The sequence below is a fragment of the Leptodactylus fuscus genome, chromosome 3, assembly GCF_031893055.1.
Source record: "Leptodactylus fuscus isolate aLepFus1 chromosome 3, aLepFus1.hap2, whole genome shotgun sequence".
NCBI lineage: Eukaryota > Metazoa > Chordata > Amphibia > Anura > Leptodactylidae > Leptodactylus > Leptodactylus fuscus.
This window is the reverse complement of record NC_134267.1, coordinates 163,736,655-163,756,852: the sequence shown is the minus strand read 5'-3', so window position 1 is coordinate 163,756,852 and position 20,198 is coordinate 163,736,655. Positions and strand designations below refer to the sequence as shown.

Genomic DNA, 20,198 nt, shown 5'->3' with positions numbered 1-20,198 from the left:
GTATACCAGTAGTAAAAATTGTGGGTGCACATAACCCCAATATATTCTTTGAATTACCAGTCAGAAACTGGCACTATATGGCAGTAGCAAGAAATGAGGGTATTTGTATTCCCAATATATTCTTTGAATTCCCAGTCAGACAATGGCACTGTATACCAGTAGTAAAAATTGTGGGTGCACGTAACCCCAATATATTCTTTGAATTCCCAGTCAGACACTGGCACTATATGGCAGTAGCAAGAAATGAGGGTATTTGTATTCCCAATATATTCTTTGAATTCCCAGTCAGACAATGGCACTGTATACCAGTAGTAAAAATTGTGGGTGCACGTAACCACAATATATTCTTTGAATTACCAGTCAGAAACTGGCACTATATGGCAGTAGCAAGAAATGAGGATATTTATAACCCCAATATATTCTTTGAATTCCCAGTCAGACAATGGCACTGTATACCAGTAGTAAAAATTGTGGGTGCACGTAACCCCAATATATTCTTTGAATTCCCAGTCAGACACTGGCACTATATGGCAGTAGCAAGAAATGAGGGTATTTGTATTCCCAATATATTCTTTGAATTCCCAGTCAGACAATGGCACTGTATACCAGTAGTAAAAATTGTGGGTGCACGTAACCCCAATATATTCTTTGAATTACCAGTCAGAAACTGGCACTATATGGCAGTAGCAAGAAATGAGGGTATTTGTATTCCCAATATATTCTTTGAATTCCCAGTCAGACAATGGCACTGTATACCAGTAGTAAAAATTGTGGGTGCACGTAACCCCAATATATTCTTTGAATTACCAGTCAGAAACTGGCACTATATGGCAGTAGCAAGAAATGAGGGTATTTGTATTCCCAATATATTCTTTGAATTCCCAGTCAGACAATGGCACTGTATACCAGTAGTAAAAATTGTGGGTGCACGTAACCCCAATATATTCTTTGAATTACCAGTCAGACACTGGCACTATATGGCAGTAGCAAGAAATGAGGGTATTTGTATTCCCAATATATTCTTTGAATTCCCAGTCAGACAATGGCACTGTATACCAGTAGTAAAAATTGTGGGTGCACGTAACCCCAATATATTCTTTGAATTACCAGTCAGAAACTGGCACTATATGGCAGTAGCAAGAAATGAGGGTATTTGTATTCCCAATATATTCTTTGAATTCCCAGTCAGACAATGGCACTGTATACCAGTAGTAAAAATTGTGGGTGCACGTAACCCCAATATATTCTTTGAATTACCAGTCAGAAACTGGCACTATATGGCAGTAGCAAGAAATGAGGGTATTTATAACCCCAATATATTCTTTGAATTCCCAGTCAGACAATGGCACTGTATACCAGTAGTAAAAATTGTGGGTGTATATAGCCCCAATTCTATTGCTAGGGGACTTGCAGGGTATTTCTGGGGTGAAGGTGGGGGGGCACACCGTTGGAACGGGTATCGGGGTATATATCGGGTATACGGGAATACACTGACAGTGTATTCCATTCAGGATCCTGGGAAAGCTGGGTTGCGGCGATTGAGCCCGTCAGTGCCACGTTACACTGACAAGCTTCTCCCTGGAATTTAGCTCTTACAAGAGCTGTTGTGGTTGTCTTCTCCTTCCTATCCTAGCCTGTCCCTGCCTACCCAGAATCTAAGCCCTAGCTAGCTGGACGGAAACCTCCGTCCTCGGTGAATTGCAAGCTCAGAATGACGCGAACCTGGGCGGCGCTGTTCTTTTAAATTAGAGGTCACATGTTTTCGGCAGCCAATGGGTTTTGCCTACTTTTCTCAACGTCACCGGTGTCGTAGTTCCTGTCCCACCTACCCTGCGCTGTTATTGGAGCAAAAAAGGCGCCAGGGAAGGTGGGAGGGGAATCGAGTAATGGCGCACTTTACCACGCGGTGTTCGATTCGATTCGAACATGCCGAACAGCCTAATATCCGATCGAACATGAGTTCGATAGAACACTGTTCGCTCATCTCTAGTTAGGAGTACTCCCTTAGACAGGAAGCTAACCGCAGCAGAGTCAGACTATGTAACTGACCCTAAAGAGGATAAGAGGGCCTCCTGGCTTACAGTTATGAATCAGCTGAGGTTGAGGTTAGATCTCACAGAATACAGTGGCATTTGTCACAATCTTAAGACTATATTTGCAGATCTTTGTATTCTGACATCATTATGAGTTAGCCATTAAAAAAGGTATCACCCACTGAAGACTTGCAAGTTTTTTGTTTTTTTTATATTTCATAACCACTGGCTAACACGGTACGAGAACAAACATTTTCCTTATACTATATTTGCAGAGGGAGACAAAAATGGGAGCGCTATTGTCTTCCTAGCTCGAACTGAATGCCCATAGATGGTAGTGGAAAGTATTAAGACTGAAGAGGGAATGTGGGTGACAAAGCCCCAGGCCATTTGTGACCAGTTTGTATCTTGTATACGTCTAGGGCTAGGCACTCAGGATTATCTGGATACCATATCCTTTCTGACTTTGTCTGCGACCTCTAGTCAGCAACTGGATTTTTCTACTGAGGAATCCGAAATACAAAAGGCCATCACCTATTTGTCCGTGACAAAACCCCTGGTCTGAATGGCTTCCTGGCAGAGTTATACAAGTTACATATGGAGATTCATAGTCAGCACCTTTTTGAGGTGTTTTGACATTCAGCCAACTCCTCTGCATTATCTCCCTCCTGACGCTACCATAGCAGTGATTCATAAAGCGGGGAAACCGCTGGTTCAGTGTTCCTTATATAGGCCAATTTCCCTGATTAATCTAGATGCCAAGATTTTGGATAAAATACTTGCCCTGAGACTGGGGTCCATCATCCTTTCGATTGTGGGGCCTGACCAGCATAATAATATTGGCAGCAGGGCTATTGCTTTGCTCAATAATGAGAAAGCTTTTGATTCCCTAGAGTGAAGGGGTGGGGGGAAGGGGAAGTCCCATCCTGCCAAGTGTTATACTTCTAATATGCCTGTGACAGTTGCAGCCAGGAATTTCTTTGTGTGTATATTGGTTGACAAGGGGAAGGGATGATGTACAATGATCACCCTTCTAGCCCTTATAGCGGAACAATCTGCTGCCAGAGCTGCGGAGTCTCGCTTTGAGACTATGAGTTTTGGCTCAGGAAGGGACTGAAATACCTCTGTATATATATATCTGTATGATGGGTGTTTCTTTCGCTCCTTTGAAATTCTTTGAAGGGACCTTCAACATACCCACCTATATGGTTATCTCCAGCTACTCCATGGCTGTAGGGAGCAGTTTGGAGGAAATCCAGTGTCTCTGGAAGGTCACCGATTGGAGTCAGTAGCAAGATAGGAGGACCCCTATAAGCCAATTTCTTCTTTTTACACACTGTTGATTTCTGGACAGAATTCCCCACCAGACAGGTCATTTTCACTCTGGCAGAGAGACATCCCAACACTTCATCCAAGCTGCAAGGAGGAGATGGCCATGACTTGGAAAAAATCAATGATTAGTACTAGGCGTCAGATTATTCAGGTCAAGTGGCTCCTCCTGGGTTTATTTGACACTAATCTGACTGGTCCAATGTGTACATTAATTAACCAGTGATATCGGTATTAGGTGTGGAGATCGTTGGGGATCCTTCATACGTATGGTATGGGAATGTGTGGTCATCTGAGCCTTTTGGTCGGAGGTTCATAGACTTCTTGATACGACTGTGGGTCTACCTATGATTTGTACTCCTAAAGTTAATTTACTAAGTTTGGTCAGGGAGATCATTTCCACAAAGTACAGCTGAATGGGGTCGTGCACTGGGTGAATGTGTGTGACTTGACAATGCACCCTTTTTTCCCATTTTTTCAGCAAAATTCGATTGTTATCCTTTATTTCTGTTGCATATTTTTGCTCTGCCCTATTGGTACTCACTTGCATTTTCTATTGTTTTTTACTATGTTGGACACAAGTTTCGTCTTTTTGAGGTTCCCAAAACATTGTTATTTTGTCTCTGTGGTGTCTGACACTCCTGTTTTTGTACTATTTGTCTCATCCATTGTTTCCTATGTTTTATATGTTATCTAATAAAAGTATAGATTTTATGACTTTGTGTATTGCTCCATTTGTTTGTCGGTTAGTTGACAGGTAGCAAAGGTACATCACAGGGAATTATTTTTCCCACTCATGTATAATTCCCATGTGGTGCCCATTTGTATTCCACCGTGGGAAGACCTTTTCTTTTCGCTTCTAGCAAATGACAAAATTACATTTTAGTTAACAAGTAGCAAAGTTATGTGATGGAGAATTTATTTTTAATGTGTAGTTCCCAGGTGACGCTCATGTTTACTCTGATACAAGGAGACTTTTTTCCCTCTGACGGACCACAATACACACATATATATATATATATATATATATATATATATATATATATATATATATATATACATATATGGTAGTTGACGGTCACTCACAAAATGGTGCTGCACAGTTGTAAGTTATTAGGAGACTTCCATGCCCTTTCACAGAGCCAGGAAATATGATGTGATGTGATGTTGAGTGTGATCACTTGTAGGGATTAGGGTCCCTCCCACATTTACAGGTTATTTTTATCTGGTTCACCTTGCTGCAGCTATGGGATGTGCTCCCCTTGGTGGCCAAACTAGGGGAATATTAAAAATAATTATTTAATTTTTAATATTTTCTTTTAAACATACCAGTTAAAAAGAAAAAAAAAGTATAACAAAAACATTAAAAACAGAAATAAATTAATTTAGCAACACATTCCCTTTATAGTGGCTATATTCTGTAAGCATTCTATTGTGTAGGGATATATTGTCATAAGAGTGCTGTATACTGTGTGTGGGGCCACAACAGGGAATTATATTGTGGCATAAAGGTGGTACAGTATAGGCGTGGAAGCCTGGCCTGCAAAAACATTTACAGTATGCAAAGCATGCACATTTTCATTCTGCCCTGAAGTCATTTTCCAAAAGTTTACAACCTTTGATCGGAACTTGCCAGATTCCTAATCTCTCCTTGCTGAGGCTTACAGGGAATGCTGACAGTGGTCCCATAGAACACCTTTTAAACTGCTGACCCCCACTGATCTGCAGCTTATCCTCTATCCATTGGATAAGTTACTTTGGAGCAACCCCTTTAAGAAAATAAATAATAATTGCACCAAATAAAATAAAACATTTATTTCTTATACTATTATTCATTTAGTTAGGAAATGCCATCTAGCAGGAGAACAATTTTACGAGTTAAGGGGAAATGCAAAGTGGAGCAGAATAGTTAAGACAATAGACAGAGATGCAGCCAGCGGTGATCCAAGTGGGAAGTGAGGCATCACATGTGTTAGCTAACTAAACTGGTTTTCCTACTAACAAAAAATAGGGAACAAATATCTATTTGTTGGAGATCCGACCATTCTGAACCCCAGCAATTACAATAGGGATGATTTGAGTCCCTGCATGAACAGAGAGCTAGTGCACATGCTTGACTACCAAGCCTTCATTTCTGTGGGACTGTTGGTGCATTGTACTCGGCTATCTCCATAAAATCCAAATTGAAAGGAACAGAGTGGTTGTGCATACAGATTGGGGGACTCCCATTTTCATGATTCCTGAGGGTCCCATAAGACCCCACAGCTATCAAACATCTATCCGAGTCTACTAAATATCCTCATAAAATAGTGTTGGAGTATATTTTCTTAGACTTCTGTCTTGGCTATACTTCTGTGATTCTTCCTGGCTATGTATGAAGAAATTAACAGGGTGTTACTGCGGTATTCACCTTGTCAATGTGGCATAACCCATTGTGGCATTCTGTTAGTGTCCAATCAGCACTGATAGTGTCAACTGGTGTAAGTACATACACCTTAGGGCCTATTCACATGACTGTATTGCATCCATAAAATATGGTCGGTGAGTCGGTCATATCTCCCGGACTGATCACAGCTGTATGAATATAACTCACTGATCTTCTGAATAGTCACAGCGATACTGTAGTAAAGTGACATAAAACTGTCTGGTCAGACTAGCAGCATTTCAGACCTTCATAACTCACTATGCAGCACTGAGTTGCATTTGCGTGTGCATTGTCCAGAGTATTCCAGAAAACATGTGTACCAATGCCTAAATGTACAGTGTAATAGTGTTCTTATCATACAGGCTTTATCATACTTCTCCATTACATGCAGATTACAATTAACAAACAAAGGAGTTCTTATATTAAATACTAAGATATTTAGAAATAAGGAAATAACCTGGTGCAAAATCTATCCTTCCTGCAGTTCGTTTTACAGAGTGACGAGCACATCACCAAGACTTAAAAGGGTTTCATGGTAGAAGTAATACATTTCACTGAATCGATTCTGATCATAGATTACTGATAAAAGTGACCATTACTTTCTCTTTAATACCGTATGTTGCAAGACAAAGAACCACAAAGGTTAATTTGACTGTAAAACGTAAACAATGAAACTTACAGATGACTGAGGAACAGTGGACTGTTGGCTAACAGCACAAGGGGAAGCAGACCGCCTGTCGCCAGACACACCTGCCTAGAGACAAGTACAAGAAAGAAAGTGAGTATAGGAAACAGAGTCAAAGTGGCCCTGAAATTGAGTGACATTGTGAATTGTCCATTGATCCCATCCATCATAGAACAAGAGCAACAGACCTTTACAGCGATAGAGATACAGACACATTCAGAGACCCCCTGCATCTGTTTCCGTTCCCTTTGATTTCAATGTAAAACAACATGTCGGAAGCTTTCTTCCTTCAAGTTTGCTCACTTTTGAACTAGAAGAAAATGTCATGCATACATGCATTGTACAGCACATCATCATCATATAGATAGCTTTACTTGCATATCTACATTTGCGCTCAATTTTTATTAAAAACTTTGCTATGTTTGGATTCTGCAGCTTCAGCGTTTTACACCTCATAGCATCCTGCAGCATGTCATTCTTTGTCTGAGCTAACTGACAGGCTATGTGATGTGGCTCGGTCTCTGACCCATCTCCTGAATGAACCGTCGATTTATGACAAAATCAAAGTTTAGCTGGAACATCTTTGCTTAGACTTTTGCCATTCTCATGTTAGACCTCCTGAAATGTATACACATAAAGAGGCCAATAGTACATACTGTGGTTATGGGACTCAACTCATACATACAAGGAAAACAACCATATCCACGAATGAATATAAAAATATATTTTTATTACTATCCAAATTAAAAAGGTATTCACATGGACATACAGTAACACATTACACAAATAACACAAAGTAAACGGGATAAACCATGAGGTTTATAAGTGCCAGCAAGCCAGAGTGATGTCGGTGAGACAAAAGCATAAGTCTTAAAGTCAGTATTTAGCCATGGGCAGGGCAACTGAGGGTTTAGTTGAATGGTATAAGTACACACACATATGCCATAACAAGAAAAAGACAACTAGTCCATTAATAGTCCAATGGACAGTTTATATGATGTAAAGGTGAGCTAAGGCATATTTTCGTTCATATGTGGGCACTTTGGGATAAGGTTGAGTTGTTTGACTTTTGACTATTATGCCATGTGTAACTTTACATATTAATGGACTAGTTGTCTAGAGGACAGAACAGAGGACCCCACTTCATAACTCTGAATTCTATGATACGGAACCCATTTTCAACCCATTTCATACACTGCTGACATAGCAAGAAGGCATTTAGTGCCGCAAATGTACATGGTCACCAACCTCATCCCCTTCCCCAAAAACACTACAATCATGGAGGAGCCAGTGTTTTGATCAGGTCCGTGGGTCCTCCTAGTGTTATGGCATCAAAGTCATATGTAACCCAGAATGGTACCAATAAAAAGTATAGCTCATCTCACAAAAGCAGGCTATCAAACTAAAAGTTATGGCTTTTGGAAGATGGCAGTGCAGAAGCCAGTGTTTTTCTTTCCAAAAATTTGTTTTTATGTTGTACTGTACCCTCATGTCACCTACAACACCTGGATGAACTACACCTTCAGCTGACTTACACTGGATCCCAGCATAATGCAAGTAAAAGACCACTCTCACTGCCATGCATTGCCTAAAATCACAGCAATAGGCAATGTAGTGGGAGTGGTCTTTTACCCGCATCAGGCTGGGATTACACTTTGGAGCTCCGAGATTTAGGAGGCATTCTGGCTCAGCGGGGCAATGAGCAAGGGGAGGAGCCAGCTTCCCCTTCCCAGGCTAGTAATGTCAAGTTCATTAATCACGTGATCTTTCTGAACTGGATAGGATCATCATCACCTAAGGATAGGTCATCAATAGGGAATTTTAACCCTATATTGCCATAAATTATTAAATGAGAAGTTAAAGGGATTATCCACTTTCTAATACCGATGGCCTATCCTTAGGACCCCTGCATGTGATGTGTAACAGTAGCTTTAGGTACTGCAGCACCCTCCAATAAACTTGGGACAACACTGCAATACCCAAATCACTGCTACATTTTGGACACCGAGTGAGCAATGCGGCTCCCAAGATGCTGTCCTGGAACTGATCTGCAGGGGTCTCTGCTGTTGGATCCTCATAGATATAATATTAATGACTTATTCTCAAGATAGGCCACCAATATCAGAAAATGGATAACCCATTTAAATCAGTGGTCAGTTGTTTTGTGTACAGAGATACTGGAATTAGAAAAGTATAACTTGTAAAATTTGCTTTCTACCAAAAAGAAAAATTATAGAACTTTATTTCGATATTTCAGGCTACACAGACTTAAACTTAGTCTCATTAATCATCTTTTTGCTCCCGTAGTGAACTTGAAGCTGCAGTCATTTCATTGCAGATATAATAATTTAGAACATTTAGTAATACTTATCCTGGCTCCATTCAGATTATGTTTTTACTTTCATTAGAGGATCTGTTTAATGGATGCATACAGATGGCCATTTGTTTACATAGAGTTCAATGTTAGAAAAAAAACAAAACAAAAAAACAACATCTGTATCTGTCTCCTTTTTTTCCTGTGGGCAGACATAAAACCACAGTTTACCATTTTTTCGTGTCTATCCCAAAAACGGACAGAAATGATCATTTTTACATACATTCAAGGGGTTGTGCAGGAGTTTGACAAGTCTCATAGGAGACCAGGGAATGTGAAAAATCAAAAAGAATACAAAAACAAAAAAAAAATCCTCATTCCACTTATGCCAATCACATACAGCAGAGGACTTCCAGCAATTTTATGGCATGCACTGGAACAGACAACGACAATGGGCACCAGAGCCCTAGGGACAGGGGAGTATGTTTTTGTTTTTTTAAACCCTTTCCTCCGCAAACTGCGTTTGTGTGACTTTCTTATAGGTTTTCTTTTTACGGTGTTCACTGTGCAGCCAAAATGACATGTCACCTGTATTTTGTGGGTTGGTAGGATTATGGGAATCATAATCTCAGCTGCTGAGCGGGTAGCATATTTAAATACCCGAAAAATGCCGTAAAATTATATAGCAGATGTCAGGATAGGGTTAAACAGATCTTCTAAATGGATGCAAAAGCATGATCTTAGTGGAGCCTAACAGAGACAGGCTATTAGGTTACGCGTATATACTCGAGTATAAGCCAAGGCCCCTAATTTTACCACAAAAAAACTGCGGAAACTTATTGACTCGAGTATAAGCCGAGGGGGAGGGGGGATGCAGCAGCTACTGGAAAATTTCAAAAAATTAAAATAGATACCAATAAAATTACATTAACTGAAGCATCATGGTCATGTGCATTACAGCTTAGTAACTCCATGTGCCTCATAGTAATAGCAGTTAACCCCATCATATCCCTCACATTAACCCCGTGTGCCTCATATAAGAGTTAATGATATGTGGGACATATGGAGGTAATAATTAGGTATCTTCATAATTAAGGTCCTTTATTAGTAATGATGAGCGAGTAGTATTCAATTGAATACCTCGCCGGCATAGGTATGTGTGTAATCGGCTGAACACCAAGGGGTTAACGCATCGAATATTCGAAGCGTTTAACCCCTTGGTGTTCGGCCGATTACACGCATACCTATGCCAGTGAGGTATTCGATCGAATACTACTCGCTCATCACTATTTATTAGTTACCCCCATGTGTCTCACATATTAGTGACCCTTATATAGGGCATACAGGGGTTAAAATGAGGGACATGATGGGGTTAAATTAATAACCCCAAATGCCTGACATTACTAGGAATAGTAACCCCAGTATGTACCTGTGTGTTTTACTTCCACTTTATTCTAGCTTCCTCTCCTCGATGCAAGGCAGCAGCAGGGGCCTCCCAGACTTTCATCTCTCTTGCTACAGAAGGGGGAGTGTCCTATATCATTACTGTAGCATTAAAGGACCTTCCCCTCAGTTTAAGTCATTCAGGTCCTTGTCAGTCCAACCTTGAGTTGGACTTTGACTCAAGTATGAGCCGAGGGTGGATTTTTCAGCATAAAAACGGTGCTGAAAAAGTCAGCTTGTACTCTAGTATATACAGTAATACCAACTGCAGACCTTTGGGTAACAGGTAAACAACTTGTAAAGTTAATGGGCTCTGTTAAAGATTTAGCACAAGCCCCAAAAAGGTCAATTGATATCTCTGGGTATATAGTACCTGTTGAACAGAGGCTAAACTCTGGAGCTGAGTGCTGCTTAAATGCTGCTGTTGCAATGCCGCTGTCTGCAGCATTAGGTGTTGCTGTTGAGCTGCATACATTTGCTGAAGGTACTGGGCCGCAGAGCTTGGAGGACGATTTAGTGTCTGTTGAATAACCTGCAAGTGAACAAATATTACACAGTTGAAAATGAAAAAAAAAATATATATATATATATATATATATATATATCAGTGTTCAGTGTAGCTATAAGGGTGCTTTCACATGTGGCAGATTTTATCTCAGAGATTTTTGTGAATGAAAATTAGTCCCATTTGTCTGATTGTGGTTACTTTGCAGTCAACATAATCTACTTTGTGTTAATGCTCCCTTAAAGTGTCAGACTATAATTTGTTGCCATAGACCATTGACATCCTTTATATTCAAGACTTAATAGTAACACACGAAGACAGAAGAAGGGGCAACGTCCAAATATATGTTTGAAGGTGGAAATTAAAACTCAAAATAGATCATGTATTCCACAAATAAACTTTTTGCTGTATACATGAGCATATACATACTATATTGTATATATTATTGCTGTTATAAGGTTGCTTTCATATAGTGCCGAAGTACCAAGTGACACTACCACCAGAACACATGAAATGCAGGAAAAAAAAATTAATGCTAATGCATTTGAGTTTTGCCTTAATTTGCTATGCAGTACCAGACCTCTGCATTGCACTACGGCATAGGTTTGGCTAAAGCTAGCCAAACAAGAGTTGATATATCTGTTGCTCGTAAAATTGAGCCAATAAATGGGCAATACTGTAAATAGCATTTTTTTATATATTAAATTGGAGTATCAACACCCTGCCATGCTTCTTCTATTAAAGGTCAGAGGTATGATGATCTCTCCCCAGCAGTCACATCTGGAGGAGAGTAGACAGCTTGAGGCCAGGTTCAGATGGCTTTATAATATGATACATATTAGCATCTATATTGCAGCTGCATCAGCCAGACATTCTTCTGATCCAACATGCATTGTTTATAAACCAGCAAAAGTCAGACCTTATGTAAAAGATTACCAGGGCAAATAAGTTATGGACCTTTTGTTCTATTATATGCATATCTTTTTCTGGCAGCAGAGTTGGCTATATTTATTATTTTCATATAAAAAAAAAGGATCATAGTTTCAGTAGGAAAATCTCCCAGTCTATCCTATCTTATTTTCTATCGCCATCTAGTGGTGATATTTATAAATAACACAGATAAGAGGTAGTGAATTGAGATGAGCAAATATCTCGCTCCATAGGAATGAATTTAAGCGGCCGGCGCTTAACCCCTTGGTGTTCAGACGCTTCCATTCATTCCTATGGGAGCAAGGTATTCGAAACTGGAGTTTCGAATACTATTCACTTATCTCTAGTAGTGAACTTAAAAAGAAAAAAATATCTTTCCACTTTCTGACAATATTCAAAATGATTTCTATATTATGGTGTTCAGATTGCTCATACATGTCCAGCTAGCAGTGTTGTATCCATCCCAAACTAAAGCCTGAAGGGGAGTACCTTTCACCAGTTCTGGGAGAATTTGATGAAAGTAAAATCAGCATTCCTCATCACTTTCTGTACGATGGAGCAACCATTCCCTTGAACCATCGCTTAAGCAGAATACAGTGACTAACAGACACGATAGACATTTGTAGGGACCCAACAGCCTATGCTGTGAACAGAGACTAGCTATTGTCCAATTGCAAAGGAAAATTTAAGACATTTCATGCTGCATTCAATGGATTAAAGCAGGGGTCTCAAACTCGCGGCCCGCAGGCCGCATGCGGCCCCCCGAACAATTTTGTGCGGCTCGCACAAGCCTAGGGACGCCGGATCCGAGTTGAATACATTGCGAGATGATTATATCCACTAGCCGCTACGTTCCGGCTAGTGGACATATAGGTGCGATGTGATGACGTCACATCATCACATCGCGCCTACAGGTCTATTAGTGAAATTGCAGAGCGCGGCGGTGGAGCGTTGGATGGTGAGTACAAGTGGGTTTTTTTGTGTTAAAGAGGACCTTTCACCATTTTGCCCACAGGCAGTTCTATATACTGCCGGAAAGCTGACAGTGTGCTGAGTTCAGCGCACTGTCGGCTTTCCCGATGTGGGCCCAGTGTGAAGAGCTTACGGTCCGGTACCGTAGCTCTTCTATGGTCAGAAGGGAGTTTCTGACACTCGCGCTGTGCTGTAAGAGCCGGGAGGAACTCCCCCCTCCCTCCCTGATAATGCTCGTCTATGGACGAGTACTGCGAGCAGAGGGAGGGGGCGTTCCTCCTGGCTCTCACAGCACAGCGCGATTGGTTGTGCTGTGAAGAAGGACGTCTCTGGCTAACTGTTAGAAACGCCCTTCTGACCATAGAAGAGCTACGGTACCGGACTGTAAGCTCTTCACACTGGGCACACTGTCAGCTTTCCGGCAGTATATAGAACTGCCTGTGGGCAAAATGGTGAAAGGTCCTCTTTAAACATTGAGGTAGAATGAAGGGGCTCATGACACTGGAGGCAGACGAAGGGAGGGGGGAGAACAGCATGACACTGGGGCAATAATGGAGGGACATGAATCTGGGGGAAGAGATGGAGGGGACATGAATCTGGGGGCAGAGATGGAGGGGACATGAATCTGGGGGCAGAGATGGAGGGGACATGAATCTGGGGGCAGAGATGGAGGGGACATGAATCTGGGGGCAGAGATGGGGGGACATGAATCTGGGGGCAGAGATGGGGGGACATGAATCTGGGGGCAGAGATGGAGGGACATGAATCTGGGGGCAGATGAAGGGTGTATATGTAACTGGGGGAAAGATGGAGGGGGGACATATAGTTTACGGCTGACTGTAGGAGGATTATACAGTGTGGGGGCACATGAAAAATGAATGGGCGGAGTCAGCATAAAAGTGGGTGGAGCTAAATTTGCCACGGTGCGGCCCGCCGACTGGCTGGGATCTTGCTCTGCGGCCCACATGCTGAGTTGAGTTTGAGACCCCTGGATTAAAGGGACTCTATCATTGGGAAAAGTCATTTTTAACTAAGCACATACTTGCACAGCCTTTAGAAAGGCTATTCCACACATACCTTTTGTATGTAAATCACCTCAGTAGTTTTTGAATAGGACCGTTTCTATTCATATGCTAATTAGCCTCCAGCGAGTACACCCAAAGTGTCTGTGAGCACCCTCTGCTATTCTCTATGTGCGTGAGAGCAGAGAGGCTGATGATGATGACTCTCACACACATAGCACAAAATAGCAGAGGGTGCTCACAGACACTTTCGGTGTACTCACTGGAGGCTAATTAGCATATGAATAAAAACAGTCTCATTCAAAAACTACCGAGGTGATTTACATACAAAAGGTAGGTGTCGAATGGCCTCTCTAAAGACTATGCAAGTATGTGCTTAGTTAAAAATAACTTTTCCAAATGATAGAGCCCCTTTAATGGTAAACATCTCATATGACTCTAAAGTGATTTACACAAAAACACACATACTGTATACGGCGGATTGTGCATGATTATGGAAGAGTTGGTGGAGACAAACGCCTCATAACGTCAAAGTAACATGATGAATTTACAGTTTCCGTGCATACATGATATCTTTACAACTTTTTTCTGTAACATCGTTGCTGGAAGAAAACATTTGTAATTTTTCTCCCATCATGCCTGTAGCAAATTTCAGAATTCTTTTAAAAGCTAAATATTTATGAAGAGATGATGCTGTGATACAAAGTATGTGCGCATTTGTCCACAAATTCTCATCTAGCCTCAGGTCTAATGACCAGATCTGTTATGCTGTCAGTCCGGATCATTATCCAGATAGGTCAAAGACTTGTAGCCATAAGATGAGGGTACAAATGCACCTGTACTGAACAGCCAGTGACACCGGCTTAAAACTGGTTTAGTAATAAGAACTCCATCTTAGTAACTCAAATGTTACTTATCACTGCTCTTCGCAGCAGGAGAACTCTGAAATTCCTTTCATGCATCACAACACTCCTGCTGCACATATTTATTACCGGTTCATTCATCTCACACCACTGAAAGAAAAGGAATTCCTGGAAAAGAAGCAAATACATTCTAAACACTTAAAATGTACCTCCAGTTATAAAACAGCTTTTATAAATGAATAGTAGATTTCACTATAAAAAAACTCTAATGAATAAAAATCTCTTTCCTTCCCCACTTATTATACTAGGTTCACACTAGTGTTCAGCTTTCCATCTTCAGGTCCACCTGGGGATAAGAGAGACATAATTCATGTATTTTGTACTTCAGCATATTAGACAGAACCAGGCTTAAGCAGTATCACAAAGTTTCTCCTATTCACCTGTACTATTCATTTATGAAATGCTTTTTATAACTGGGGATACGCTGTAAATGGCAATACTTGTACACACCTGCACAGCATGGCGGTCTGAACTGTACACAGAGATAGGCGGTGGATGGGAAGCAGAAGTGGTTGTAGTTGTCGGAGATGGTGACGATGTGGTCACAGTGTGTTCACTCTCCATGGTTCCTGGTTAATATTTCATCCTGTCATGCAACAAACAGATGCCCTGATTTGTTATTTAGTACACAGGAATAGTGGATATTAACCCCTTCCCGCCGATGGAATTTTTTGATTTTCGTTTTTCGTTTTTGACTCCCCTCCTTCTAAACCCCATAACTTTTTTATTTCTCCGCTCCCAGAGTCATATGAGGTCTTAATTTTTGCGGGACAATTTTTTCTTCATGATGCCACCATTAATTATTCTATATAATGTACTGGGAAGCAGGAAAAAAATTCAGAATGGGGTGGATTTGAAGAAAAAAATGCATTTCTGCGACTTTCTTACGGGCTTTGGTTTTACGGCGTTCACTGTGCAGCCAAAATGACATGTCCCCTGTATTCTGTGTTTCGGTACGGTTCCAGGGATACCAAATTTATATGGTTTTATTTACATTTTGACCCCTAAAAAAAATTCCAAAACGGTGTTAAAATTTTTTTTTTCTAAAAGTCGCCATATTCTGACGGCCGTAACTTTTTTATACATAGGTGTACGGGGATGCATAGGGCGTCTTTTTTTGCGGGGTCGGGTGTACTTTTTAGTTCTACCATTTTCGGGAAATGTTATTGCTTTGATCACTTTTTATTCAAATTTTTAGCAGAATTAAAACAGTGAAAAAACGGCGGTTTGGCACTTTTGACTATTTTTCCTGCTACGGCGTTTACCGAACAGGAAAAATATTTGTATAGATTTGTAGAGCGGGCGATTTCGGACGCGGAGATACCTAACATGTATATGTTTCACAGTTTTTAACTACTTTTATATGTGTTCTAGGGAAAGGGGGGTGATTTGAACTTTTAATACTTTTTATATTTTTTTATATTTTTTTTTACTTTTTTTTAAAAATTTTTTTTGCATTTATTAGACCCCCTAGGGGTGTTGAACCCCAGGGGGTCTGATCACTAACGCAATGCATTACAATGCTAATGCATTGCAATGCATTGCAAAAAAGCATCATCTCTTTTGCAGGCTGTATACACCAGCCTGCAAAAGAGAGAATTTGCAGACTGGCTGGGAGCCCTTAACAAGGCTCCTGGCTGTCATGGCAACGGGGGGTCGGCCCTGGAGAATGCTCCAGGAGCCGGTGATCCCTGCCAAAATGGCGGCGCCCATGCGCCGCCGGGAAGATGGCGCCTCCGGCGCCTTTGACAGCAGCGCCGGAGGGGTTAATGCCTCCGATCGGTCCGGGGACCGATCGGAGGCATTAGAGCCGGTTGTCTACTGCTTGAAGCAGTAGACACCCGGCGGCTATGACGGCCGCCCGGCTCCCGGGCGGTCGCCATAGTTACAGACCCGACACGCGCCGTACTATTACGGCGCATGTCGGGAAGGGGTTAAAGAGGAGAATGTGACGGCCTGCCACTAATATTAGGGTATTTCAAACATGCTGGAAGACTCATTCAGGTTAAAATATAAGGGTATGTGCACACAGGTGGATTTTGAGGCTCGATTCACCTAAAAAAAGCCTCTGAAGTATCCCATTCTTTACAATGGGAGTCAAGAGAAGATTTTTTCCCTCTAGCCGATAATTCAGCTGGAATAAAAAAAAAAAAGCTTCATGACCTAGCTTCAGGTGGATTAAGCCTTGCAAACCCCATTGAAATTAATGCAAGGCAGAGAAAAAGATCCTGGCACCTTTGCCACTCTAGCTGGGAAAAAAAAAATCAACTAGAGGAAAAAAAAATCAGCCTGACTCCAAATGAAATGAATGGGAGAGATGGGAGGTATTTTTTGAGGAGGATTATGAATCCAGGGTGTACATGAGAGGTATACTTTCCCTTTCCTTACACTTTTGTACCTTTCCTTCTGCTAAATTCACTCTTGATTTTGTCTAAAAAAAAAAAAAAAAAAAAAAAAAAAAAAAAAAAAAAAGGTGTGGCCTCAGCCTAAAGCGCTCAGGTTTTCAGATACAATTCTTAAAGAGACAACTAGGAGTCAGGGTGCTGGGAAAAGGATCATGCAGTGTTGGGGGCCACTGGGGGAGAGTATTATAATCTGTAGTGGGAGCATTAGGCCACAACATTATAGTGTGTGTGAGAGCACTGTGGGACAACATTATATTGTGTGGTGGGGACTCTGTGGGACAGCATTGTACTGTGGTGGGGGGAATGGAGGAGAGCATTACACTGTGGGGAGAGTCAGCACTGGGAGAGGACATCATTACACTGTGTGGGAGGGGCACTGGCAAGAGCATTAGGCTGAGTACACACACTCTGCCTCAGTTTCCAGACCAAAAACCACGTAGCTGTGACTTGATGCCGATGCAGTGCAGCGGCGTCCAGTTGCGCACTCTTCTCCGGATTAGGCCCAAATGAATGAACGTGTCCATTCTTTTTTCCGGGAGCCGGAACAAAGAACTGACCGACTGCAATTGATTTCACTGTGGCCGTCTTTTTGGGCAGAATTTCAAAATCCTGACCAAAAAAACTCTGTGTAAACTCAGCCTTATACTGTATGGGAAGAACACTTGGTGTAAGAATTATACTGTGTGTGGAATCCACTGGGGGAGAGCATTATATTGTGAGAAGGAGCATTACACTGTTTGAGGGAGCCACTAAGGGACAGCATTATACTGTGTAGAGGGCGGCCACTAGGGGGAAAGCATTATACTGTCTGAGGGAGATCATGATCCTATGAGGAGGGAGTCACCAGGAAAAGTATTATACTGTGTAGACCACTGCCAGAGCACATCATATTGTGAGGCAGTCATTGGAGAGCATTATTCAGTTTGGAAACTAAAATTTTGTTTTGGCTTTACAAACTGCATCTGAAAATTTGAACATGTAAACACACATTTTAAAGGAAACCTGTAAGGTCAATTTGGGACACCAAACTACCTACAGGCGGGTGGGAGAGAACATTATACCGTGTGGAGAATTAGAGTTTTACCTACACTAGGTAAAACATTTTTTTTCTAATAAATGGTTTTAGCTAATGAAGGAAAGGTATTCAGGCTGGATGGGTCAGGACCCTGCAAATCCACTGTTTGAAGATAATAATAATAAATTGTATTTACATAGCGCCAACATATTCTGCAGCGCTGTACAATTTGTAGGGTTCAAATACAGACAGATACATAACAAAGAACGTCATTTCACACAATGGGACTGAGGGCCCTGCTTGCAAGAGCTTACAATCTATGAGGTGTGCAGCCATCGTGAAAACACCAAGAAATCTTCACTGTTTACGTTGCACACGGTTTCATAGTGACCAATCAATGTAATTACAGCCTTGTACAAGACTTATACCAGCTGATCAGCAAGGGTCCTGGGTGACAACCCCTCAGTCTTTAATTTATGACCTATCCATAACACAAAAAAATGGAGTTGGTTAAGCCCTGTAAGGGTATGTTCACACAGTGGAATTTGCATTCCGCGTGTGAACATTCGGCGCAGCTAGCCACGACGGGATGCCAATGCAATGCACCGGCATCCCGTCGCGGCACTCCGGTCCGGATTAGGCCTGAATGAATCGGCCTAATCAGGAGGGAGTCTCGCACTGCAAACGCCGCGGCTCAGTCAGCTGTGGGAAGAAGGGTCATGTCACTTCTTTTTTTCCACTACTAGTTAGCGGAAAAAAGAAGCGAATAGCTCCCACTGAAGTCAATGGGAGCCCTTGGATCCGCGTCAAAAACCACTGCCAAAAAACTCTCCTCTCCTGCTATGTCTGTTGTTGTAAACCGTATTCTCCATGCAATAACAATTCTGGAGACTAGCGAACACTGTTCGGATCAGCCGTTCCGAACAGCACGCTCCCATAGAAATGAATGGAAGCACTTGGCACGTACACTTTGCCGGCGGTCTGTCGCCGTGCCAGGTGCTTCCATTCATTTCTATGGGAGCGTGCTGTTTGGAACGGCTGATCCGAACAGTGTTCGCTCATCTCTATTGGAGACCATTTTCTTAGAACACAGCATTATAACATTTTTTGTTATTCTTCCTAGAAATTTGGGAATAAATTGTCAGCTGCGTATCACCACACCCCTTGTTAAAGATCCGACATCGGTCTGTTCTGACTGGGTCTGTTCTGACTGGACAACGTCAGACTGTTTAGAGACACACACCCTACTGGTAACGCCCACTTGTCAATTTATTAATATTTAAGGGGAACAACAAAACACAGAGATATGAGAAAATATTATCTACAACTATTATTTTATAGAGAAGTATTTACTAAAACAGATATTTCAAGGGAGATGACAGGTCCCAAATGGCCACCCCCCTACATCCATGTCCACAGGCTACCCTGAGGAAGAGTCTGGAGCGCTGATATTGGTGACTTCTACATGTACAATAGTAACTTGCCATATTGTAGAATAGCTGCTGTCAGGGGCCTGATATAATACAGATGGCTGACATGTGGCAGTGTATGACAACACACAGTGCCCGCCTCATGGCATGTCCTATAGCTCAGCCTGGGTGATAGTGCTGCCACACACACACATATACAGCACTGCTCGCCACCTCACCACACACTCACATCATACAGTCCTCGTCCTCACATCACCTCACACTCCCTTTGCGCCCATGTCATCTGTCCTTATGACAGCCCTTCACCCCACTGAGGGGTCATGTTTGACCCCTCCCCCTCCTAGTCCTGTGCCGTCTCTGCTTTATTACAGTGCACTGCCCCCTCCCCGCTCAGTAAAGCGGTGTATGACTTCCCCCGGGTTATCTGCTCCCACTCCCGCCCACCAGCATCTCCATACCCCCCACTGAACGCTCACACTCACTTACTCACTGAGTTTCCGCCATTTTCTATCTCCGTCACTAGGTGTCGCTGCGCATGCGTCATGCAGCCGTGTGACTATCAGCTGGTGAGGGCATTTAACCCCACACATGTCCGCTGCGGGAGCTGCCACCTCCTCCAGTAGTCCTGGGCATCACCAATACCTCCATCATACACGTGTGCTTTACTAGTATAGATGCCAGCCTATTGTCTGACCAGAGATGAAAGGAATGGTGGGCGAATACTGCATAAAATGTATTCACATGGCACATTTATGGGAAAATAAACC

At 42.0% G+C, this 20,198-nt stretch overlaps 1 protein-coding gene across 6 annotated transcripts in view; it reads right to left on the bottom strand.

Annotated features, from left to right (window-relative positions):
- PHC3 (polyhomeotic homolog 3) overlaps positions 1-19,973 on the bottom strand; it is a 77,440-nt gene extending 57,467 nt beyond the window's left edge. For 4 of the 6 annotated variants that reach the window (XR_012715337.1, XM_075268698.1, XM_075268701.1 and 1 more), the window contains exons 1-4: positions 19,918-19,973; positions 15,032-15,167; positions 10,603-10,761; positions 6,467-6,541 (exon numbers count right to left, since the gene is read on the bottom strand). Coding sequence is in view for 5 of the 6 variants with exons in the window: in XM_075268698.1 (XP_075124799.1) it covers positions 6,467-6,541; positions 10,603-10,761; positions 15,032-15,145 (348 nt within the window). In the remaining variant the exon portion in view is untranslated. Of the gene's footprint in view, positions 1-6,466; positions 6,542-10,602; positions 10,762-15,031; positions 15,168-19,913 lie in introns of all 6 variants that reach the window. The other 2 variants (XM_075268699.1, XM_075268700.1) reach the window with 2 other exon arrangements.
- Positions 19,974-20,198: the final 225 nt, after the last annotated feature.